This window comes from Mya arenaria, chromosome 9, assembly GCF_026914265.1.
Source record: "Mya arenaria isolate MELC-2E11 chromosome 9, ASM2691426v1".
In the NCBI taxonomy this organism is placed as follows: Eukaryota; Metazoa; Mollusca; class Bivalvia; order Myida; family Myidae; genus Mya; species Mya arenaria.
In genome coordinates, this window is record NC_069130.1 from 63,198,818 (window position 1) to 63,225,757 (window position 26,940).

At 36.6% G+C, this 26,940-nt stretch overlaps 1 protein-coding gene and 2 non-coding genes across 3 annotated transcripts in view; all 3 read left to right on the forward strand.

Moving 5' to 3' along the window:
* The first annotated feature begins 6,274 nt into the window (after window positions 1-6,274).
* The window catches only part of LOC128203094 (protein Wnt-4-like), a 48,888-nt gene continuing 28,222 nt past the window's right edge, over window positions 6,275-26,940 (forward strand). The window contains exon 1 of the mRNA XM_052904365.1: window positions 6,275-7,508. Within this exon, the coding sequence (XP_052760325.1) occupies window positions 7,408-7,508 (101 nt within the window). The 5' untranslated portion in view covers window positions 6,275-7,407. The remainder of the gene's footprint in view (window positions 7,509-26,940) is intronic.
* Window positions 16,825-16,897, forward strand: Trnas-uga (transfer RNA serine (anticodon UGA)). Its single transcript has one exon. It is a non-coding gene; the product is annotated as a tRNA-Ser (tRNA).
* Trnas-uga (transfer RNA serine (anticodon UGA)) lies at window positions 17,097-17,169 on the forward strand. Its single transcript has one exon. It is a non-coding gene; the product is annotated as a tRNA-Ser (tRNA).

Here is a 26,940-nt window from a genome sequence, read left to right on the forward strand (position 1 = left end):
CTTCATAGCAGCTGTCTCCTAAATTTTGCAGTCCTGGCCTTTTATGTTTATATAATGAAATGTGTGACGAGTTGCATTATTTTCACAATCATCATTTGCAATCACTAGTTGTAGTCATCATTTCCAGCATGACTTAACAACAACAACAACAAAATCATTTTAGTTGCATGCATTTTCACCCTCGTATTATCTTCATTTTGTGCAAAGGTATTTATCAAAAAGTCTGAAATTGTAATAATTGTTTCTTAAAAGTCATTAAAGTTAAGATTTTCTTCAACAAGCCCAAGATTGTATGTATTTATTATAATTATCCAATTATTACCCTAAAGCTGAAATATATAATAATTTATACATATTTCTCAAATGCGGCTATTAGCTTGTGCTAATTTCTAAAGAATGAATTGCTGTTTTGGGTAAGATTCTCTTTCTGATTCCAACATTTATGTAAGGCCTTTAGATCATATAGGCATACAAGATAATTATACACAGGGTGGATGTTGACACAATACAGAGATGAGAAGCTAGAAAGTCCCAAGGCAGTGCTAAAGCAGAAACTTCACTGATAATTTTATCAGCGTATCGCAGCGTTTCTTGTTTCTCGATGATAATCTAATTCGAAATTAAGTTTGTATCAATTACTATCTGATGACGGTTCTAGAGCCATCTTACGAATTGCCACATTGCGAAAAAATATTGACAGAATACACATCGCGAAAATGTGTGACATTTCTATATAATCGGACTTTTGAACAGGTCTTTTATTTGGAGGGGTGTGGGGGGCGATTATTTTTTTTTTGGGGGGGGGGGGGGTGTCACCACGTCCGGACGGACTGAGGTTCCAAAATTTAAGAAGCCCTGCTGATAAACATGCATATAATTCAATTATTGCTATGTGTATTATTTTGTCTATCCGCATAAAACAAATACCAACAATATTTTCACAATTATTTGGGTTTTTTTTTTAATGCATTTAACTAAAAGAACTAATGGCAACTTGATGTTTAGAGGCTATGTCACCTTCTGTTATCGTCATACAGTGGATATTTAATCTGACATAATTGTGTTCATGCTCTACAGTATCTTAACTACGGTAATAAAGCAAAATCTAAGTTAGCTATACCCGAATTAATGCTTGATCCGCAAGATGTAAGATCAAAAATAAGCCGTACATCTACCAAGCTTATCAACAGTATGGAATAAAACAGTTCACATAGTGTTCTTCACTTAACAAGATTTTGCATACACATAAAAATTATAACGGTAGTTTCAAAATGATAGTAAATATTTCATTGTTTCTTGCCATGTTTTTTTTTTTTTGAGAGATTTTCACGGGATAGTAGCAAAAAGTTCCCAAGTTACACTCAATAAACAAGTAGATCGAGCCTTGACACACTCAAGCCTTGTTTACCATAGGAATAAGAGATTTCTGCAGAGGTCATTTTTTGTGCATGTTTTACTCAAAAGTTAGCTTGCCACTATGTTTCAGATATGTAGATTCTTATATTCATTTATGGACAGGTGAAAGCATGAAGGTTCTATCTGCTATATATTTAATGCAACATAAAACCTTTTGCTTACACTCTATTAAATGCAATTGTGCCATGAATTTATTCAAATATATTTTTTAATTATTTATCATAGGATTCTTAGCTATTAGGTTAGTTCAAAAATAGAGGTCCAAAGTAAGAATACAGTTTTTATATTTCAAATTATTGACTAAGTGCTTTAATCTTAGTATTATATGAATGTGAACCAATATTTTTTTTGTTTAATGAATTATTATGCATGCCATTTTGATGCACATCATTCATATATATGACTTTAAAATTTTTATTGAAAAGCTGGGGGGGTTTTGAGAGAAAAAAATCATAAATGGCAAAATGTTGTTGATATATCCTAGTTTTAATTATATTTCTTAGACTGGTTTAATATACAAGATATACTACATGTATAACATGTTGCTATAATAATGAAGTTCTTTCTCTTTTTGAAATTTTCATCTATGTTTTGTTGTTTGTTTTAATATGCACACAGCTATTTTACTTACAATAATTACTTAAATTATTTTGATAGCATATTATTTGCCATATTATTTGCAGAAATTGTTATCTGGCATTATTGTCTGTAGAAACTATTTTGTATTCATAATCCATTTCCATTGAGTGTACCATTCTAGAAGCATGTCATGATGCCTGTGTGTATTGTTACAAACCTGTCTCAGAGCCCCAGTTTCCTGAAACATCTTAATGCCCCTTATAACAAGATTGAGCTAACTGCAATATTTTTGAAATTGTATGTGTAATATGTACATTCTTAACTGTTTTGGATTTCAAAAGTAAATTACACCATACTAGAATCTTTATTTAAAGTTGGGTATATGATAACAAGAAACATAAGCTCAATTAGCTATTTTCTGACATAATAAATTACCTTTATGATAGTATTGATTGACTAGTTTTTATTTAGTAAAATCAAGATCAAGTCAGACAATCGGCTGAATGAAATAAGCGACTTAAGCTTGTAACACTTAAGAACTTTTGAGAAATTGGGGCCTGTTCCTTAGTATTGTAAGTTATTTGAGGAGAGTATATTTCTGATAATGGTTATATTTCTGAGCTGGTACTATAATATAGACTAATCTATCTATTGTTTAGCTTTTAAAGTGCTAAAGTCTGTTTGTTGAAATAAATTATTATTAAACAATGTCTCTTACTTTATTTCCCAGTAGTGGTTCTGCTGTCATGGAATCATGAACCGAGTTCTATGACAAACAAACTTGGAAACTTGGGAATGTACATGTACTAACCCTCCTGGCTTTTCCATTCCTCTGTAATGGCATCTCCATTTGGTCAAATTACATTTCAAACACATTTTTTTATAAATTTGCATTCCAAACAACCATGTATAAAAACGTATTGGCTGCTATCTCTGGTATATGGAATCAGATATGTAAAAGAAATTGTCTTCAGGTGATGAAACTTGGTATGCTGGTTGGAATGAACTCTTTTTCTAAGAGTGAACACGAACGCCCTCGCCTGTGTAGCCGCAGTTCAATTATCAAGGTCACGATTATGAACATGACCGAGTTTTTCAATTATAGATAAAAAATAATATAAGTTGGTTGTATCAAACTTACGTTAGGTAGTGTTATAAAAGTTGGTTGGAAGCTTTGTTAACCCTTGCAACTCCGTGTAACTAGCTAGTATAGCTAACAATTCTGCAGCCTCAATACTGTGTTACACAACCTTCTTGTATGTTAGGTTAATTTGTTATCGTAGATCACCATCGTGAGTATCCTCACATCTAAGCATACGTGACATTATGTCATGCGACTAAGTTTTATTGCCGCTGTTCAAGTTCATATATTTCAAGGAGAATGTAAATTAGTAGACTTTATAAACATTGCAATTGGAGTTACCTCGCTTACTGCTGTTTTTTTTTTTACAGATTGTTTCTGAAATATCGGTCCAATATTTCTACCAGATGCGTTAATATTGGTTTGATATATGTTTAGTCTATGCCAAAAGGTGTTGTTTTAATGTAGTGACTTTTTCTCGTCTTTATTATTCACATGGAACATCAATATACCTGTTTGATATATCGCCTAGGCTATTTCAGTTGTTGATTCAAAATTGTCACCTTCGATGTCTGTCAACCGTAAAACTAAATGACTGTTTGTCTGCTGTTTATGGCTTTTTCGTCCCAATAAATAGCCATTCATTGATAATTTCAATTGATTGCGAATTTCTCAATTTCCCGTTAATACGTTTTCAAGTTGCAATACAAAGGGCCATAAAAGTAATATTTATTGTCTCGAATGCCCAAATCTGCAACATGTGCGTGTGATTTAGACAACACTTTCTGCAGACTGATGAAAACACTGCGCTAGAAGAAGACGGAGCGTTTAATTATTATCAAAAAACGCATCAAAGAACAACCGGGGCGCATTACCACATTTTACGGAAAATGCCGAGAAGATCGTTACTCAAAATGCTGTTGTTGTCTTACAGTATCGTCTGTGTAAGACGTGTTTACGGCTGTGTAAGACGTTTTAGAATTGAAGTTTATTAAAGCGAATATGTTATATATGGGTCATTTAATGAATATAATGCCTACTCATCTCGCCCCAACAGGTCATTTTTACATCGGGCTTAACTCCTACGGAACAATTTTTTTTTTAATTTCGTGCGTCAGCTATACATGCATATCACATATATATATATATACTACTGAAATGGGTATAATATGATATAATATATATTTATAAAATCAGTCAATGGAATTCCACAGTTTCCTGTATAGCGTACGTATCATAGTGAGAAAAGGGAGGAAAATAACAACAGGAAACCACGGCAACAAAAAATCATTCCAAATGCAATGAATACCTATCCTTATAAGCACGCTTTGTTAACATTCAGAACGAAATCATGATATGGGATCGTCAGATGACTGTTCAAATACATGAAATAAGAACACAGCGGCATTTTTGTCAAGTGTTATCTATATATTGTAGTTAATGTTCATCTAGACTTCCTATTGTCATGTTGCTACTGGCCTGGATCTAGTCCAGTGGGATTTTTCTTTCAATTTGAATTATAAATTTGTTCTTTTTAATGTTTAGTAGATCATATATGAGATTTGTATGTGCGCCTTTGTTTGAAATACTATTTTTGATTGCTTCTCCGAGAACCGCTCACATATAGGGCTTGGACTCAAAAGTGACAGCCATTTCATCATATATATAATATACGCTGGTCTTCCGCAGTGTTTCCGGTGACCGAAAGCTTGGACGTTCTGCTAAACCAGTCAAGGCAACCTATTCAACGTCTTGTAGACATTTTAACAGCAGACAGCCACATAGGGGGCGGGGGAGTTTTACAGCATATTACTTCATATATCAGTAACATTCCGCGGCGATGATTTCCGACTAAGTCCAATCTCCCATCCACCATAATGCCTTTAGAAATATTATCTAATGTAAATAGCGTCTCATCCACGTCTGTTGACATGACGAGTGGCCCCACTTTTGGGCGGTGTTGCACATGACTTTTAAAACATTTTAATCGCAATTTGAAAACTTAGATTCTAATTAATTAACGTTTAATTCTTCCCATAACTTTTCGCCGTGTTTATGCTCGTGGATATCTTAAGCGTTTGATGTAACATTTTCGTGCGATTGGCGATATCATGAGTACATTTGTAACAGCAAAAATATATGAATGAGTAAGCTAAAAGTTGGTTGTATCAAACTTACGTCAAGCTAAAGTTAAGCAGTAGTATTTGGAATGAATATATTTCTTTTAAAATACCAGAATCACATGGTATACCAGAATTGGAATGTCCAGAATGTTTCTAAAAATTTGCCTTTTTGTAATTATCTTAACGTTAACAACTGTTATTTATTTATTTTTATAAAAGTACTATGCGACCTTAAATATGATTTATGTTTTTATTTCTAATAATGAAAATCATTTTACTTTAATTATAGCGCGAATACATGCTATGGTTCATAGTGTCAGGAGAGTTTCCGGAGGACCCCCTGTCACAACGCAGCACCCCTCCATTCAGACCAGGGGGGGGGGGGGGAGGGGTAAATATTAGGGAGACGTTGACTGTTCTGGTACATATTGTTGATTTTCAGATTTTCAGAATATTTTCTTGGAAGAATTCACCGTGTTTTCTTAGTACGATCATCCTGTTTGTGAAAGCAATCAAAATCTGGAAAAGACATTTCTTGTATTATTGAAAAAAATAACTCCCGAAAGTTAATGCGCGTTTAACGATTAAGAATAAACGGATAATTTGAACCAATGCTTTTCCAAGATATCTCTTCCCGAAAATGTTATTAAGAACGTGATATATATCTTTCATTCATCAATCGTTCCATAGATGTGTGTTTTTAACGTTTTTATGTTAAACTGTCCATGAAAGACGAAAAAGCCTTTAACAGAATGATGATGCGTTATTTGCAAAAAACTTGGTTACAAAAAATATATATAAAATAACAACTGTACCAGGCTTTGTTAATTTTCAAACCAATGCATTTATTTAATGTAACATTTTTTTTCGTTTTAAAGGACTTGTTACATTTAAAAAAATATTAGATACGTACTTCTAGTATCGGCATCAATTTATCTTCGTTGTTTGATAGCAAATAGCTACTTAGAGAGAGAGAGAGAGACTCAAATTGATCAAATTTAAACCCGAAGTCGACAATAATCACTGAGTTCACGTGAAAACTGTCGTCCGGTACGGATCATCGGTTACATGACACTAAATCTTTACGATTCACCGAAGCGTTACTGTTCATTATGCATAAATTATAAGGGAAGGCGGAGCCAAGTGTCATCGTACGGAAAATGCATTGCTTTTCTTCGGGGCTTTTTGCGGATGTTCGCAAGGAGAAAAGGAACGATCTTATATACAGCTTTTGAATGCGGAATTCCACGACTTGATTAATACGACAAAGTGATAAGCGTTCCAGCATTTATTTTCATAATTTTGATGTTTCAAGATAACTTCTTTTCATAGTGTAATTTGATTTGAACTAGAGTTGGATATTTAGACGGTTATTAATTAAAGAAACTGTGTTCGGTTACTCGAAGTATTAAAATAGTTATAAATTAAACTAGTGAAGAACACTTTTATTTTTGTGCACTGATTGTTTTATCTTTGATGGAAGCACCGCACTTGTGGCAGGGAATATTAGTACTTTGGATACAAATTTCTGCGGGATGAAATAGTGTGTGCCTATCATAGACAATAAACATTTGGTTTATTAATTTTCTGGGTATAAAAATTAAGTGGGAATAACTATATATACATGCGCGTACTGGGAACGAAACTTTCTAGCTTCAAAAGAGATGTGGCGGATTTCATAACTGGTAAATAATTGCATACAAATTATGATGGGAATATCTTCATGTTTTTAGTTTTTGAGGATAGCCTTTATTTCCAAAATGTTGGAAATAACTTGAAGACGTTAATCGAGTGTATATAAGTGGAATAGAGAAAGTGTTTTTATATAAAAAGCGTTTTCATTCTAGGAATAATTGTACAAATTATAATTATATTTTATAGTTTTAATTGAATTAAAATGTGAGTATTAAATTAAAACCGTAACAGGACGAATTGTTTTTCTAAACCGTTCTTAAATAATATTTATTTAAACATTTGACGGGTTTGGACTCCCAGATCAAACAGATAGAATTTAAGAAAAAATATCATTTTATGGATACTGAAAGAAAGGATTAAAATACTCGAGGTAAATAAACTAGTGCACAAACAAATTTGGATTAAACGCGCGATATACGTGACATCGGAGAACGTGGCATCGCGTCGCTGGGATATTTATTTTACAAGCGACAGCTCTTTAATAGTGTGGTGACTCGTGACAGCACGTGCACAATGAGGTGTGTTCGATCCAGGATAGGATTAACGTGTTCCCGCCTATTTTGGGTGCTCCTATTTTCCACGTGCTTGTTGGGGACACATGCCATAAAGTGGCTGTAAGTATACCTGGCACGCGTCTTTTGACATGCCTCTTTTTCTATCATTCGACTTAGTCCAAAAGGATCACTTTTCAAACATCAGGTCTAACATGTCTTATTTTTATACGGGCCATGTTTCTTTTTTTCTTTGAATTTTTAATAAAAATTCAACTTATTCAAGTTTGTGTCCCGGCGCCGTGTTGTAGGTTTTCAAACTGTTTGGATAAAAAGTTTATTTGGAATAAGTTTAATACGATCACGTGTACCAAAAAAGGCAACAAATACATGACTATTGTAATGATACGTTTAATATATCATGAAGCTAAACTCCGACATGCGGAGCAGTATACCACATTACGGTTCTGAGACAACATGCACACCCATGTCTGTATACCTAGTAGTCCAAAAACATGGTTAACAACGTGCTTAATATCTTGAAATTACAAACATTCCAAGAGTCCCTAAAATTCTATTTTAGCATTATTGAGTACGCGTTTTTAGTAACCCATGTAGTTAATGAAATACATCTTGCTTTTTCTCCGGTGCTAAACGTGTTGTGCATATGAACCATTGCATGAACATACGGTATAAAACTTAACAACCACTTTTATTGACTTCAGCGCATGCCACGTAAGAAGTGTTATTGCGAATTATTACAAATTAATCCGAAACTTGGCAATTCTGCAATTTGGTTAGAATTCTGTTCCTCGTGAGATGATGATTTCCGAAAAGTAAGAATGAAAATGAACTTTCTCGACAAAACCAAAGTGCTTTTGGGCGTTTTTCTTTTAACTGTTATCCTAGAAATTTTTAATTGAACTGTTGCCCCTGAACTGTTTTATCCTTGACCTGTACCCGTGAATTGTTACCCTTGAACTGTTTTACCCTTGAACTGTTTTACCCTTGACCTGCTACCTTTGAACTGTTTCATCTGAACTGTATTGTCTTTTACCTGTTACCTTTGAACGGCTGCCTTTGAATTGCTGCTCTTAAAATGTTTCCTTTAAACTGTTGCATATGAACTATGGCTTTAACTGTTACCCATGAACTGTTGCATATGAACTATGGCTTTAACTGTTACCCTTGAACTGTTGCATATGAGCTATGGCTTTAACTTTTACCCTTGAACTGTTGCATATGAACTATGGCTTTAACTTTTACCCTTGAACTGTTACCTATGAACTATGGCTTTAACTGTTACCCTTGAACTGTTACCTATGAACTATGGCTTTAACTGTTACCCTTGAACTGTTGCATATGAACTATGGCTTTAATTGTTACCCTTGAACTGTTGCATATGAGCTATGGCTTTAACTGTTACCCCTGAACTGTTGCATATGAGCTATGGCTTTAACTGTTACCCTTGAACTGTTGCATATGAGCTATGGCTTTAACTGTTACCCTTGAACTGTTGCATATGAGCTATGGCTTTAACTGTTACCCTTGAACTGTTGCATATGAGCTATGGCTTTAACTGTTACCCTTGAACTGTTGCATATGAGCTATGGCTTTAACTGTTACCCTTGAACTGTTGCATATGAGCTATGGCTTTAACTGTTACCCTTGAACTGTTGCATATGAGCTATGGCTTTAACTGTTACCCTTGAACTGTTGCATATGAGCTATGGCTTTAACTGTTACCCTTGAACTGTTGCATATGAGCTATGGCTTTAACTGTTACCCTTGAACTGTTGCATATGAGCTATGGCTTTAACTGTTACCCTTGAACTGTTGCATATGAGCTATGGCTTTAACTGTTACCCTTAAACTGTTACCTATGAACTGTTGCCTTTGAACTATGGCTTTTGAACTGTTGCCTTTGAACTATGGCTTTTGAACTGTTGCCTTTGAACTATGGCTTTCGAACTGTTGCCTTTGAACTATTGCATATGAACTGTTGCCTTTGAGCTATGGCTTTAACTGTTACCCTTGAACTGTTGCATATGAGCTATGGCTTTAACTGTTACCCTTAAACTGTTACCTATGAACTGTTGCCTTTGAACTATGGCTTTTGAACTGTTGCCTTTGAACTATGGCTTTTGAACTGTTGCCTTTGAACTATTGCATATGAACTGTTGCCTTTGAACTATGGCTCATTAACTGTTACCTTTGAACTGTTGCCTTTGAACTATGGCTCATTAACTGTTGCCTTTGAACTATGGCTCATTAACTGTTACCTTTGAACTGTTGCCTTTGAACTATTGCATATGAACTGTTGCCTATAAACTATGGCTCATTAACTGTTACCTTTGAACTGTTGCCTATGAACTGTTGCCTTTGAACTATGGCTTTTGAACTGTTGCCTTTGAACTATTGCTTTTGAACTGTTGCCTTTGAACTATGGCTCATTAACTGTTACCTTTGAACTGTTGCCTTTGAACTATTGCATATGAACTGTTGCCTATAAACTATGGCTCATTAACTGTTACCTTTGAACTGTTGCCTTTGAACTATGGCTTTTGAACTGTTGCCTTTGAACTATGGCTTTTGAACTGTTGCCTTTGAACTATGGCTCATTAACTGTTACCTTTGAACTGTTGCCTTTGAACTATTGCATATGAACTGTTGCCTTTGAACTATGGCTCATTAACTGTTACCCTTGAACTGTTGCCTTTGAACTATTGCTTTTGAACTGTTGCCTTTGAACTATGGCTCATTAACTGTTACCTTTGAACTGTTGCCTTTGAACTATTGCATATGAACTGTTGCCTATAAACTATGGCTCATTAACTGTTACCTTTGAACTGTTGCCTATGAACTGTTGCCTTTGAACTATGGCTTTTGAACTGTTGCCTTTGAACTATTGCTTTTGAACTGTTGCCTTTGAACTATGGCTCATTAACTGTTACCTTTGAACTGTTGCCTTTGAACTATTGCATATGAACTGTTGCCTATAAACTATGGCTCATTAACTGTTACCTTTGAACTGTTGCCTTTGAACTATGGCTTTTGAACTGTTGCCTTTGAACTATGGCTTTTGAACTGTTGCCTTTGAACTATGGCTCATTAACTGTTACCTTTGAACTGTTGCCTTTGAACTATTGCATATGAACTGTTGCCTTTGAACTATGGCTCATGAACTGTTACCCTTGAACTGTTGCCTTTGAACTATTGCTTTTGAACTGTTGCCTTTGAACTATTGCTTTTGAACTGTTGTCTTTGAACGGTATTGTCCTTTTACTGTGTATGGTTGTCTTCCAACTGTTTTCAAAGATCATAATAATGTTGCCTTTGGTCAACAACAGATATATTACGAATATACAGGTACTTTAAATAAGGATTGTAGCATAACTTGTCATTGTCCGTTTAACATGTTTCTCGGCAGGGAATGCTACATTTCAAAACAAAGTTATTCTTGAATGTTGTATATTTAATATACATGTGAATACTAAAACGTATTTCTTAAATCATCTTGTCATCTAAATATTTGTTTTTTTTTCTTTGATTGCAAAATATTGTCTGATTATATTAACAATCAACCACATTTCTTGCGAATATAAATTTCGTAGCTTATAAACGTTTAATGCAATAAGGAAAAGTAGATTGATTGCGATGTTCGATCGCTAATTTATACGCATATTTCAGTTGAAACATTGAAAAAATGTGTTCTTAATGAATGGGCTATTTAAATTGTTGCGATTAAGTTAAAAACAATCGTTCAAACAAATTGCCTCGAAAGTCACAACCAAGTGGAATGTGTGTTTAAAACTTAAAGGAACTCGCTCACACAAGGGAACATTGACGTTGTTGTTACACGATGGTATTATTTGTTAATCGGTGAACAATAAATATAACCGTAGAACTGTTACCTTTGAACTGTTTCTCTTAAACAGTTGCCCTTTCAGTTTGTCTTTGAGCTGTGCTGCCCTTTAACTGTAATCGAATAACAGTTTCGCTTTGATTACTGTCTTTGAACTGTTTTGTTCTTTAACTGTCCCCATAGGACTGTTGCTCTTTAATATTACCACAGGAGTTTTGCCCCTTAACTATTAACTTTGAGCTGTGGTGTCATTTAACTGTTCCAAAGAACAGTTTGGCTTAAATTATTGCCTTTGAGCTGTTTAATACTTTAAATGTCCCCAAAGGACTGTTAAAAGACAACACATTCAAAGGCAATGATTAAAGGACAACACAATTTAAAGGCAATATTTAAGGACATCACAGTTAAAAGGCAATGGTTAAAGGTCAACACAGTTTAAAGCAATGGTTAAAGGAGAACACAGCTTAAGGGCAATGGTTAAAGGACAACACTTATTAAAGGCAATGGTTAAAGGACAACACAGATTAAAGCAATGGTTAAAGGAGAACACAGCTTAAGGGCAATGGTTAAAGGACAACATTTATTAAAGGCAATGGTTAAAGGACAACACAGATTAAAGTCAATATTAAAGATCAACACAGTCTAAAAGCAATATTAAAGGACAACACAGTTCGAAGGCAATATTAAAGTACAACACAGTTTAAAAGCAATATTAAAGGACAACACAGGTCGAAGGCAATATTAAAGGACAACACAGTTTGAATGGAATATTAAATAACAACATCAAAGGACAACACAGATTTAAGGCAATGGTTTAATAAAGGACAACACATATTTAAGGCAATGGTTAAAGGACAACACAGATTTAAGGCAATCGTTTAAGCGTGGCACTGTTGTGCCCAGTGTTCATTTATTTCAATTAACAGCATATGCCATATATACATATATAAACTCAATGTAATTCAATTTTCAAGGAGTTCCCTTAACATGTGAGGTATTCCCTTTAAACTATGATGATATTTTTTCACACCACAGTGAACTATTCATCAGTGCGTCCGAACATTGATTCACTGATTCATCCAGAAGAAAATAACATGAAAATAAATACCATCATGTACCAGCGTTCATGTTTACTTGTAATTTCATTTCATATCGAAATCAATTGGACATAGAGTATTAATACTTTTATTACCTGTAACTTTTGTAGGCATTGTTTACGAGCATATAAAATCTACATTTTCATGTCCTTTCTGTTGTCGATAGGAAGTTACAAAAAGGCCAGGTTACGCCTATCATTTAATGAACTGTTGAGTAATATATACATATTAACAAATCATTTGAAACTCTATAAATTCATACTAAGTTTGACTGTGAAACGTTGCTATGAAAGGCGTTCGATAGAAACTGTTTCATACAAAACGGCTACTAACCCACGGCCTATTTTGTTTGGATCCATGTAATGGGCAACTAGAGTGTCCCCTGTGTGGGGCTCGAACCCTCTTGTGCTCCTGTGTGGGATTCCGTGACCTGGGCCTTGCCGAGATATCCTCATGCCTGGCTTGAGCACACGACCACTTGTGTGAGCGTCCATGGTCATGAGAAAGTACCTGCGTATGGGGCTCGAGCCCATGTGTGAGCGTCCGTGACCAGGGCCACGAGCAGGTATCCGCTTGTTGGGATCGAGCTCACCACTCTTATCACAAAAACAAAAACAACAACAGCAAACGCAGCAATTAAATGCCGGTAAATATTAGGATTCACACATAAGGCACACTCGCGCGTGACTCCTCTCAAGGCTAGTGTACATAGTTTGATAGTTTATTCATCATACATAAAGACATCATGTCCATGAGTGTACATACTAGTATATCAAATAATACGTTCACAGTGGACAAGATATTAAAACAAAGTTCGCAACATTAAATATAATAGAACAGTCATATAACATATTTCAAATACAATTATTGATTCATATAAATAAATATTCATTTTATACTTGTATGAAAGTAGGCGACAGTGAGAGGACAGTGAACATTCAATGGTGATATGCATGTGTATACACATATATTCTACTCATAAAAGTAATATAACACATTACATAATTTGAAAGCATAATGAATATACATGCTAAGTTTCTATTTAATTTAACTTTATCAGATTGCATTAATTCAACAAACGTTGGTGCAGTGAAAGTTCCATATACGATCATATGCGGTTAACTAGATAAAATGATGTGTGGGCTGTTGATGTAAATCGCTGTTTAAATTGCTTCCGCTGACAGACGCACGAACAATTACTAATTCTTTAACATATTGTTGATGGGTTTGGGGATGGGCGGGGTGGTAAACTTATTGATACAGTCACAGTGTCAAGTAAATTGTTGTTTTGTCGTTTTTAAAGGTTAAAATAGAACCTTTGAGACTACGAAATTACGGCCGTGTTTGGAAAACACGTAATACTTGTATGTGACATTTTGGCATCTAAATAAAGTACACTGATGAAGTTTATATGCGCCATGCCGCATTCAGTTTTATATGTGTAAATTACGAAAGAGAAAATAAGTGTCAAAAAAGTCTTCAAAGCATAAAGAAAGACATGGATGTTTCCACTTTACAAATATATTATAGATGTAAACCAAAAAACTGCCTTCTCGAAGAAACGGTAAATAAATAGTAAAAAAGAGAACCAAGATTAGGATCAACCAAGACTTTTCCTCGTGTTCAAACAAAGAAACAGAGTAAGCCAGTGTTTAGGATTTTGTCACCGGCTGTGAGCCAGCCTGTCATTTCAGGTTAAACAAATTAACCCTAATTAGCAACCGACTTGGTTGACAGTTGCGTTAATTAGACGGTCAGAACGCTGGCCTTTCATCAACCGGCCTCCCACTACACAATCCCCCCTCAGGTAACTGCAAACATTGTAATTTCTCATGAGAATGTTGTTCTTTTTACAGTGGCTTACTTGTTTGTTTACGATTATATCACTTCTTCGGAAGGGTTCCCCTGTGATAAATCCTCTCTACTATGTTTAAGTGTTTCCGTGGTTATATTGTAACTCTTTCTCGTGGAATAACTTCTTGTGTAAATCAAAGTGTATGATTAATGCATAATTCGTTTGTTTTGTTTTTTCCGAAAATTGTTGATAACTGGAACACCCCCGATCCTAGGGAGTTTGACAATTTTCCCTACTCCAGGGACGGGATCTTCACTTCACAATCGGCAGTTAATTCTTTGGGTGTGACCCATGTTAGAAATATTACATTTTACACAATAAAAGTTATTTTTTTCCTGTTGTTGTATTTTTCGTCTGAAGGTTTTGCTGACAAATATGTATTGTTTAGCTGCTGTATCCTACGGTTATGCTCAGGGGCGTAGCTGGAACTACTTTTAAGTACATGCCTATTTGCTAAGGGTTTTCCGGCATGCTCCCCAGTGATTTTTCTATTCTAAATGCAAAATGATGCGTTTTGGCGCATATCTGGAGTCTCAAATCATCAAAATTATGTTTACTTTGCACTTGGCTATGTTCGACCGCCATCCAAAAGTGGGCACTCTACTTATATGAAAAAAATACGCTCAGTTACCTTAGACCGTTTATGAATGTAAAAAAGCCTCTTTTTTATTATGCAGATTTAAATTTTTGTTCATTTTAAGAACACCCATGCGCATAAAAAAATAAGAGAATTGCATTTAAAAATGCCTCGTGCACGGAGCACGTGATCTGGCAAGAGTTATGGTACTGACTTTCTGGAGGTGAATGTTGAGCCTCCCTCCCCCATCTATTCAGTGCCTGTCATTTATTCAAAATTCTTTTTATTCACCAAATGACAGCAATTTGCCTAGAAGGTATAGCGTGCAATAAAAATGAATGAAAAGCTGTTGATTAAATTTCAGCCGTAATGAATTTCGTTCTTCTCTCATTAAATTAATTTAGAAAATTCGTCAACAAAATAACATGTGCTCCGTGCTGGTTTAGATACCAGTGAATGTTTACAAAATTATCGGAATCATTTATTTTAAGAATGAAATATCAATAAGGGTCAAACGACTGATGTTTGGCAGTCATTTATATGTTTGATTAGTCGAAATGAACTGCCGTAATCTAGTTAAATCACTTGAATTTGTCACTTATACGATAGTGCTGATCTTGTTGCTTAAGAATTCTTAAGATACATTCAATAATAAATGGATACTGGTTGAATGAATTCAATGGCACTTCAGCCATTAAGGTCTGAATTATTTCATTGTAGATTTAATGGGAACGGTATTTTCTTGATTAATGACCGCTGATGACAAATAAAGTTCCCCAGGCGTTTGCAGGATTGACCTTTATAAATTTATAACAAGAGAACAATCCAATTCAATTCAATACAAAACATCAATTTGCTGCTTAGAATTAATTCCGGCACACAATCGGAGCACCTCGGCCATTGTCAATCCACACTGTTGTGACTACTACCTTTGGCGCCATGTATTTCTGGATCATGTGTAAAGCATTTAAATAATATCTTCGTCAACGTACTATATTATGCCGCGTCATACATATTTAAATTGTTGACCATATTAATACAAACACATCTTGAATGGTAAACAATTTCAATACGTTGTGCATAATACGTTGTACATAATACGTCGTACATAACACGTTGTACATAATTCGTTAAACATAATACACTGAACATAATGTTTCGTACATACTACGCTGTTCATAACACGTTGTACATAATACGTTGTACATAATACGTCATACATAACATGTTGTACATATAACGTGTACATAATACGTGTACACAATACGTTAAACATAATACGTTAAACATAATACTCTGTACATAATACGTGTACATATTACTTGTACTTAATACGCTGTACATATTACGCTGTACATAACACGGTGTACACAATACGCTGAACATAATACGGTGTACATACTACGCTGAACATAATACGCTGTACATAATACGGTGTACATTATAATGTTGTACATAGTACGTTGTACATAATACGTGAACATAATACTCTATACTTATTACGCTGTACATAACACGGTATACACAATACGCTGAACATAATACGATGTACATTATATGTTGTACATAAAACGTCGTTAATAATATGTGTGCATAATACATGTACATAATACGGTGTACATAATACGTTGCACATAATACGTTGTAAAAAATACGTGTACATTATACGTGTACATAAAACGTTGTACACAATACGTGTACATAATACGAGTATATAATTTGTTGTACATAGTACGGTGTACATAATACTTCGTACATAATACGTCGTACATTATACGTATACATAATACCTTGTACATAATACGTGTACATAATACGTGTACATAAAACGTCGTACATAATACGGTGTATATACGAGTCCCGCCATTGAGTCCCGGACCCTGAAAAAAGGGGAACCAGTCTCGTAATACGCTGTACATAATACGTTTTATATAATAGGTTGTACATAATGCGTTGAGATATATTATATTTATGTTTAGAATTATGTTGCACGTGCATATGTCACGGTACCGATACCTCCACATGTGGTGAGGAGGTGTGTAAGCGGTCCGGTAGCTCAGTCGGTAGAGCACTCGCCCTGATAGCGAGGGGTCCCGGGTTCGAGCCCCGGTCTGGCTGCACACTTTTCTCACCCTGTGACATTTGGCGCCCAATGAGGGACCGTGGCAGCACTGTTTGGCAGCATAATGCGCTCTCAGTGTTAATTATGTGCATTCCTTAGAACTGGTGTTCCTCAAATTCGAGGACGAATTTCCAGTTTGCGGGGAAGTATGTCACGGTACCGATACCTACACATGTGGTGAGGAGGTGTGTAAGCGGTCCGGTAGCTCAGTCGGTAGAGCACTCGCCCTGATAGCGAGGGGTCCCGGGTTCGAGCCCCGGTCTGGCTGCACACTTTTCTCACCCTGTGACACATACACTTGATTTAATACACGCTATAATTACCAACATGCAAACATGTGATATGTTAAAAAATAATTGTGTTTGATTATGTTTCACACTCAAACGGATCCGAATTTATATTCTGTATAGGCATCATTACCGTATTTGAAATGTGTTGTACCAGAAATGTTTATAAAATATACATGAATAAATCATATGTAACTCTTGGGATTTAAGCCTATAGTTAAATAGAACAAACATCCTTTCTCTTGAACGCCATTGAGTCCTGAGACCCTGAAGACAGGGTTCCAGCCCTGTGTCTGTGGTAGGTGATACCGACGGTTCTGACGTATTTTGATTTCAGGTTATGATTAACTATTAGCAAAATTCATTATTTTTATATACAAATGTTTTTATCGGCTGTCTGATATTGTGAATTAAGACAAAAGCAATCTGTTTAATTTAATTGTAAGTGTACAAAAACGGCATTAACAATATCATAAATGATAAACCTGGTGATATTTGAGTTTTAATGTTTCTGTAGCTAGCGGTATTATTATTTCAACCTTTACCAGTTGTATTTATATAACGCTCCTATCACGTGGTTGGCTCTGTCATTCAATTTAAATTAGCAATATCATCATTTATTTATTATAGACGATTGGTCACCTTAGATTTTTATTTTTAGTTGTGAAAACTTATGAACATGTAAGTTGTAAAAGTTATTTTCTTATTTGTGACGTATTATATTTAACGCATGTACTTAACAATTCACAAATATGTTTGAAGACATGTTCTCCTTCGATTACCGTTAAATTTCATTTGAAGATATGCTTATCTTATCTTATCTTATCTTATCTTATCTTATCTTATCTTAGGCATTTTATTTTACTGTAATACATGAATGTTTCATAATAAAATATGACTTGCATATTATCGTACATTTCAAAAACGTTCTTAATCTGTATAAGATGCGGTTTAATACTCTCTAAATGCGCTTGCTGCCTTTCCTCTCAGCGGATATCAGAACTAATGCGACTATTGCGTGTTGTCCAATGTCCACTTTCCTTGCTGTCAGGCTTGACCGATGGCCGGAGAGAAAAAACGAGCCTTTTGTCATTGGCACCAGGGGTCGTTGTTCCAATTTCTTGGCTATGTGTGCTTCAAAAGTGTAGAAGCTGGTCGAATCCATCTAACAAACACAACTCAATTCAACTTATCGTTTTCTCTCATGTTTAAATGGCGGTGCAAAATGAATGAAATGCAGTCTGTTCCTCTAATCATCTGTTATCTTTTTTTTTTTAATTTACTTACACTATACACACTGATTGAATGACACTTTGTTTATTAAATATCTAAAATTGTATCATGCTTTGAGACCACACGGATGACATATGACTACTTATCTTGCTGCAGGCAGCTTTCGACTATGCTGCTGGCAGCTACCTATTTCTGCCTACCTTGCTGCTGATCGCTACATACACTGATGCTTGCGCAGTAACCTACAAGTCTGATTTCAGCTATCTTACTTCTTCCTGGCAGTAACCTACCTTCCTGCTGGCAGCTACCTAACTTTTTCCTGGCAGTAACCTACCTTGCTGCTGGCAGCTACCTAACTTCTTCCTGGCAGTAACCTACCTTCCTGCTGGCAGCTACCTAACTTCTTCCTGGCAGTAACCTACCTTCCTGCTGGCAGCTACCTAACTTCTTCCTGGCAGTAACCTACCTTGCTGCTGGCAGCTATCTAACTTCTTCCTGGCAGTAACCTACCTTGCTGCTGGCAGCTATCTAACTTCTTCCTGGCAGTAACCTACCTTGCTGCTTGCAGCTATCTAACTTCTTCCTGGCAGTAACCTACCTTGCTGCTGGCAGCTACCTAACTTCTTCCTGGCAGTAACCTACCTTGCTGCTGGCAGCTATCTAACTTCTTCCTGGCAGTAACCTTCCTTGCTGCTGGCAGCTATCTAACTTCTTCCTGGCAGTAACCTACCTTGCTGCTGGCAGCTATCTAACTTCTTCCTGGCAGTAACCTACCTTGCTGCTGGCAGCTATCTAACTTCTTCCTGGCAGTAACCTACCTTGCTGCTGGCAGCTATCTAACTTCTTCCTGGCAGTAACCTACCTTGCTGCTGGCAGCTATCTAACTTCTTCCTGGCAGTAACCTACCTTGCTGCTGGCAGCTACCTAACTTCTTCCTGGCAGTAACCTACCTTGCTGCTGGTAGCTATCTAACTTCTTCCTGGCAGTAACCTTCCTTGCTGCTGGCAGCTATCTAACTTCTTCCTGGCAGTAGCCTATTTTGCTGCTGGCAGCTACCTACCTTCTTCCTGGCAGTAACCTACCTTGCTGCTGGCAGCTATCTAACTTCTTCCTGGCAGTAACCTACCTTGCTGCTGGCAGCTATCTAACTTCTTCCTGGCAGTAGCCTATTTTGCTTACTTTGCTTTTAGCAGCTACCTTCTATGTTGCTAGCCCTCTATGGAGTGGGCAGCTTACTTTGCTTTTAGCAGCTACCTTCTATGTTGCTAGCCCTCTATGAAATGGGCAGCTTACTTTGCTTTTAGCAGCTACCTTCTATGTTGCTAGCCCTCTATGAAATGGGCAGCTTACTTTGCTTTTAGCAGCTACCTTCTATGTTGCTAGCCCTCTATGCAGTTGGCAGCTTACTTTGCTTTTAGCAGCTACCTTCTATGTTGCTAGCCCTCTATGCAGTTGGCAGATTACTTTGCTTTTAGCAGCTATACCTTCTATGTTCCTAGCCCTCTATGCAGTTGGCAGCTTACTTTGCTTTTAGCAGCTACCTTCTATATTGCTAGCCCTCTATGAAGTGGGCAGCTTACTTTGCTTTTAGCAGCTATACCTTCTATGTTGCTAGCCCTCTATGCAGTTGGCAGCTTACTTTGCTTTTAGCAGCTATACCTTCTATGTTGCTAGCCCTCTATGCAGTGGGCAGCTTACTTTGCTTTTAGCAGCTATACCTTCTATGTTGCTAGCCCTCTATGCAGTTGGCAGCTTACTTTGCTTTTAGCAGCTACCTTCTATGTTGCTAGCCCTCTATGCAGTTGGCAGCTTACTTTGCTTTTAGCAGCTACCTTCTATATTGCTAGCCCTCTATGCTGCTGGCAGCAACCTATACTGCTGTTGACAGCTTACTGTGCTGCTGGTAGCTTACTATGCTGTTGATAGCTTACTATGCTGTTTGTAGCTTACTATGCTGCTGGCATTAACCTATAATGATGCTGTGATGTAACATTTTCATGTAGTGCGTATTGATTCAAGATGATATGCAGAAATATTCGACAATACTTCATCCCAATTATTTTTAGTTATGTATACGTATTGCACCAAGTATTAAAGTCAAGTACTATTTACTGAATGAACTTTCTATATGATTACCAAAACATTAGATACTCAAAATCTTATCGTACTATCAGACGTATTATTTTTGAGGATTATCTCGACAAATACCTGTATAGCAGTATAGCATGATATCCCATAAAGTTACCATGGCTTAGTTCTTTAATGGAAGATAATAATGTTTTTATTACAAATGTACTTAAACGCTTGATGAAAATGTTAAAGAGGCATGGCCTGGCCACAGGGAATGCACGTACATGCAGGTATTGATACGTATTCTTAAACTGCCTTGAAATTTCAATTTGTGGGCAAACACTTAAAATCGCTAAAGTTGTTCACTCTTATAAATGTATTAGATATTGCTTTTAAAGTTCCCGGATTCAAGAAAACATGTTATACCATCGGCTACTGATTTGACAGCGGCGCATCGATAATGAACCACACTGTACGCTATGTCTAACTAATAGACTTCTCACAGTATATGTTAAGTCTCGAGGTTTCAAGCTTACTTGGGTACCGTAGCGTACAATATACAGAGTGCAGCCTGATTAAAACGGGATAAAGGTGGTCGACATGTGACAAATATAATTTTGTCACATTATGCATATACATGTATAGAATATTAATATTTTAAAATGATATGATCTTCAATTACACCCTTTCTGTCCGTCAATGAAGATATAGCTACACCCCCGCAAGCAATCAGATATATCTAGCATCAAGCTTCGCTCATCTCTCTAGCAATGAATTGAATGAGAATAGCCACCTGCCGTCACCGCCTGCAAACCGTCACTAGCCTCTGTGAAAACATACCACTGTCAGGTCGTACTTTCAACGTAAATAGAGACGTAATGTTGGCGTAAATATTTCTGTACATATCTCAGATGATGCTACCCCTGAAATGGAACATACACCTTTTTCAAAATAATCATTAGACGATAGAAGGTAACCTACCGCAATATCTTGTGCCGATCATGACAATGCCATGAATACATCTAGTCGTGCGGTATGCATGAGCAATAGCTGTGTTCCCCTTCTCTTATATTATATTTCATACGTTTTAGAAGTCTACAGACATTTATAAAAACTGGTTAAATTCATGGTTTAGTTTTATCAAATTGGCTGCTAATTTTTTTTTGTATTTAAATTATATTTTGGAGAAATTTCTAATTATAATGTAGTTTTATCTTATCATTGCAGTTTCCTTATCGAACCTGAATGCTAATACATTATTATAGTGACTGTGGTTACCATTTCATACAGTAATGCGTGGATTCCTCTGAAGTGAAAATGTCCCATGTGTTCATCGGTCTGCTATGCTGTCTAGTCTTGTCTGTTTCTCGACTTGTCTGTCATCGTCCTTTCTTTTGACCTCTATCTCGTCCGTCTCTGTATGTCCGTCCCTCTATGACCTTTCTATCTGACTGAGTACGTCCGTCCATCTCTGACCTATCTGTTTGTCCATCGCTGACCTTTCTATCTTACTGTGCATATCTGTCAATATCTGAAATTTCTGTGTCTCCCTCTGTCTATCCATCTCTGAACTTTCTGTGTGTCCCTCAGTCTGTCCATCTCTGACCTTTCTGTATGTCTCTCTGTCTGTCCATCTCTCTGTCTGTCCATCTCTCTGTCTGTCTATCTCTGACTTTTCTGTCTGTCCTTCTGTCTGTCCATCTCTAACCTTTTTGTCTGTCCTTATGTCTGTCCATCTATGACCTTTCTGTCTGTCCATCTCTGACCTTTCTATATGTCCCTCCGTCAGTCCATCTCTGACCTTCTGTCTGTACCTCTGTCTGTCTATCTCTGACCCTTCTGTCTGTCCCTCTGTCTGTCCATCTCTGACCTTTATGTATGTTCCTCTATCTGTCCATCTATGAATTTTCTGTCTGCCCCTCTGTCTGTCTATCTCTGACCTTTCTGTCTGTCCCTCTGTCTGTCCATCTCTGACCCTTCAGTTTGTCCCTCTGTCTTTCCATCTCTGACCTTTCTGACTGTCCCTCTGTCTGTCCATCTATGAATTTTCTGTCTGCCCCTCTGTCTGTCTATCTCTGACCTTTCTGTCTATCCCTCTGTCTGTCCATCTCTGACCCTTCGGTTTGTCACTCTGTCTGTCCATCTCTGACCTTTCTGACTATTCCTCTGTATGTCCATCTCTGACCTTCCTGTCTGTTCATCTGTCAGTCCATATCTGACCTTTCTGTCTGTTCCTCTGTCAGTCCACCTCTGACCCTTCTGTCTGTCCCTATGTCTGTCCATCTCTGATCTTTCTGTGTGTTCCTCTGTCTGTCCATCTCTGACCCTTCTGTCTGTCCCTCTGTCTGTCCATCTCTGACCTTTCTGTCTGTTCCTCTGTCTGTCCATCTCTGACCTTTCTGTCTGTTCCTCTCTGACCTTTCTGTCTGTCCCTCTATCAGTCAATCTCTGACCTTTCTGTCTGTCTCTCTGTCTGTCCATCTCTGACCATTCTGTCTGTCCCTCTGTCACTCCACCTCTGACCTTCCTGTATGTCCCTCTGTCTGTCCATCTCTGACCTTTCTGTCTGTTTCTCTGTCAGTCAATCTCTGACCTTTTTGTCTGTCGCTCTGTCAGTCCATCTCTGACCTTTCTGTCTGTTTCTCTGTCTGTCCATCTCTGACCTTTCTGTCTGTCCCTCTGTCTGTCCAACCCGACCTTTCTGTCTGTCCCTCTGTCTGTCAATTTCTGAACCTTCTGTACGTCCCTCTGTCAGTCCATCTCTGACCTTTCTGTCAGTCCACCTCTGACCTTTCTGTCTGTTCCTTTGTCTGTCCATCTCTGACCTTTCTGTCTGTCCCTCTGTCTGTCCATCTCTAATCTTTCTTTCTGCCCCTCTGTCTGTCTATCTCTGACCTTTCTGTCTGTTCCTCTGTCTTTCCATCTCTGACCTTTCTGTCTGTCCCTCTGTCTGTCTATCTCTGACCTTTCTGTTTGTTCCTCTGTCAGTCCACCTCTGACCTTTCTGTTTGTTCCTCTGCCAGTCCACCTCTGACCTTTCTGACTGTCCCTCTGTCTGTCCATCTCTAAACTTTCTGTCTGTCCCTCTGTCAGTCCATCTATGAATTTTCTGTATATCCCTCTGTCTGTCTATCTATCTCTGACGTTTCTATCTGTCTTTCTTTGACCTTTATGTCTGCCCCTCTGCCTGTCTATCTCTGACCTTTATATCGGTCTATCTTTGACCTTTCTGTCTGCCCCTTTGCCTGCACATCTCTGACCTTTCTGTCTGTCCTTCTGTCTGTCCATCTCTGACCTTTCTGTCTGTCCATCTATTTGCCTATATCTGACCTTTCTGTCTATTCTTCTGCCTGTCTGTGTTTCTCTCTGTTTTATTGACATAGTGTCTGCTCTCCTATTTGCGTTCTTCAATAAACTTAAATGGCGCAACTTTATTTTAACAATTTGATGCGTGTAACGACCTGTTCTTCAATCCCATTCAACTATCATACATTATTCTTCGATGCGGAAACCCTCGTAGATATCACGTTCAAAGAATCATCTCCTTAGAATGTTAACAAACATTATAGTTTGTAATAATCATCAGTTTTATGGCTTACCCATCTGTTACACAGGCAGGGCCTTAGAAGAGCTCCAGCTGAATTTCATCTATTTAACAGGTGAACAAAATGTTCGGTTTGTTATTTTGACAATATATGTTACAGTTGCGCGATATGGAAACATTGGAAAACAAATGTATATACAAAACGGACACCAATGTACATTTCCAGACTGCTTCTGATGCAGTACAAGCCTTTATACATATTTGAACTGAGATTATAATATTGGGATTTTTTTCTTGATACGTATGAATCCGGGGGGGGGGGGGGTATATTCGGTACTACCGTAAGTAACTTGCACAGCATTATTTCAGTAGATAACTTTTGTTTTCCAGAAATGTGAGCTGCAGCATTTTACCAGTTGTTACGAAAAATGTTCTTAAGTAGTTTTTGATAAAAATATAGTTTTATGAAGCGCAATGAAGAATATTTCAGTTTCATTAAAATTCACCAGAATGCACCACCATACACTAAAATGAGCCTCGTTTGTATTTTGGGCTTGCCCCTAACCCATACTACATGTATAGCACATTATTTTGGGCTCGGATGGACGGGGGCGCACAACCCTCAGACGTCCAACCATGGAATTGTCCCTGGCATGACTTTAAGGTTTCTATGTAACATTCAATGCCGCTTGTTTGTTTTACTTTGTGGCTGAAAATTATATACTGGTATTAACACGTGAAGCATCACGATACTGTAATTAGTGAAGACCGGGTCTCTCATTGTCACATGTATCATGTAATTTATGTCGCGAACTGAACTGGTAGTAACTGATAGTAACTAAAGTTTATGAGAAAATAGTTTGTTTTTAAATCTAAAAATGTGTCAACTTGATGGCATTAGATTTACAACTATGCTTTGTTATCGTCTTATAGCTGACCCATTTTAATAGAGTGTCGATGATACTCCCCCAATTTTGTTTTAAATAAATGACAATTCATATTAAACCAATATGTTACCAGTTATGGTTGTTTATAACAAAGCAAGACAATGCTACCTGTAACATTCAGCTTTATACACACTCATGTATTGACACAGACACAGTTACATCCTACGTTTCAACCAGAAAGAACAACTTTGAACTTAGATTGCGTACCAAATTGATTTAACCGTATTATTTAAGAGCATAGACTTTAATGATATTATCATACTGACATCAACATACTATGCAGCTCGTTTAAAGCCGATTCAAATGTCGATATACCTCTAGAAATGCTAGTGATAATTCGTTCTTAATAAAACTTCGTTCTAGGTGGTTAATATTGAACGTTATATAAAAATTATTATTTACTTGTTGTTTTTTTGTATTAAATTGTCAAATAATTTTTACAAGATTTAATGAAATTTAGTTAGTTGTAAACTGGCACAACAACGGAGATATTTTGGTGTACTTTACTCAAGGGAGGTAATCACCAGCGAAAAATTACGTATTACTGGTCTTAGTATGAGAAGTTTATGGTTTCGATACGACAGGTCTATGTATCAGTTAATAGGTTATTCATAACTTCTTAACTTCTTTAAAGTTCTTCACATTGAACAGAGAATTCCGAAATCGTCTGTATCAAAATTGATTTTATTTTATTATTCAGGGAGCAAATATTATTTTAGAAAAAAATATGACAAAATGGAATGAGAGGAGTGTACATTAGCTTAAAAATGAACTCGAACGTTGACAACAAGTAGTAAAATAAGTGAATGACTCCTGTAAATTCCCCGAAAAGGTCGTTTGACCACCGATAAAAAAGTGATTTTAAAAGTTTTATACGTTTTGCTCAATACAGTATTGTTAGGAAGGGAGGTAATAACCAGCCCTATTGTTTAGCCCATTCGGAAGACCTCGGTCATTTTCCATCGAAAGCATCCTCGGACAGAATGTCAGAAATCTTTACATTCATCTACGCTATAAGTAGTAGTTTCAGTCTAGAAGTTAAACTTTATAATTTTACTCTGGGGAATCTTAACTGTTTATGCGATGGTACACTTTACTGGCAGTCAATTTAAAGTTATTAATACAAGATACACGTTATAACCCTACAATTAATTACAACTTTCATTTATTTGTACATAACGAACTACTTCTACTGATATACCGGCATATATCAGTCGTTGTTTTCGATGGAAAATGACCGATCGAGGAGATTCGAATGTGTTTGGGTCCGGGCCTTCACGTACCCGTACAACACAACCAGAGGTGCAGGATTTTTATATGATAAAAAAGGGTATTCTGAAGTGAGCGATCACTATTTGGGGAATTTAACATTAGGACATGCACAATTACACCTTAAATTTACGTAACGTTTTCATATCGAATCTCCGAGTGCGTCTTTGATAATTCCGATACAGTAGTTATTGTTTTACCGACGAAATATCCATTTTTCACTGCCATATAACGAAAGCTGTATGCATTTTGATAAGCAGACAATGCTATCATGCTATCTTAAACACTGATAATGCTTTTGCACAATAGTACAGAAATTGCAAACATGCACGCTAAATTAGCCCCAACAAAAGGGAGCTATTATTACATGACATTACCACATGTTTCCTAAAGGTCGAAGGGGATGATTCGAGATCAAATAAGCCATATATCATATTCGCTATCAGACACTTTTACGCGAACAAGAATGTGGTGAAAACGCACACAAGTTTTTTTTTAATGATATTACAATTCTGAAATGATTCATTTGAAACGTTTGCGCTTATATTTATGACTATTTTTGTGGGAAACGTACTGATTTAAGAAATTAAGAGTATGCACGTAAAGTAATCTTAGGAAGATCTTATACTTAAGTAAGATCGATGCACATCGTAAATAGAAAACTTACAATCAATGTGCATAATCATTCT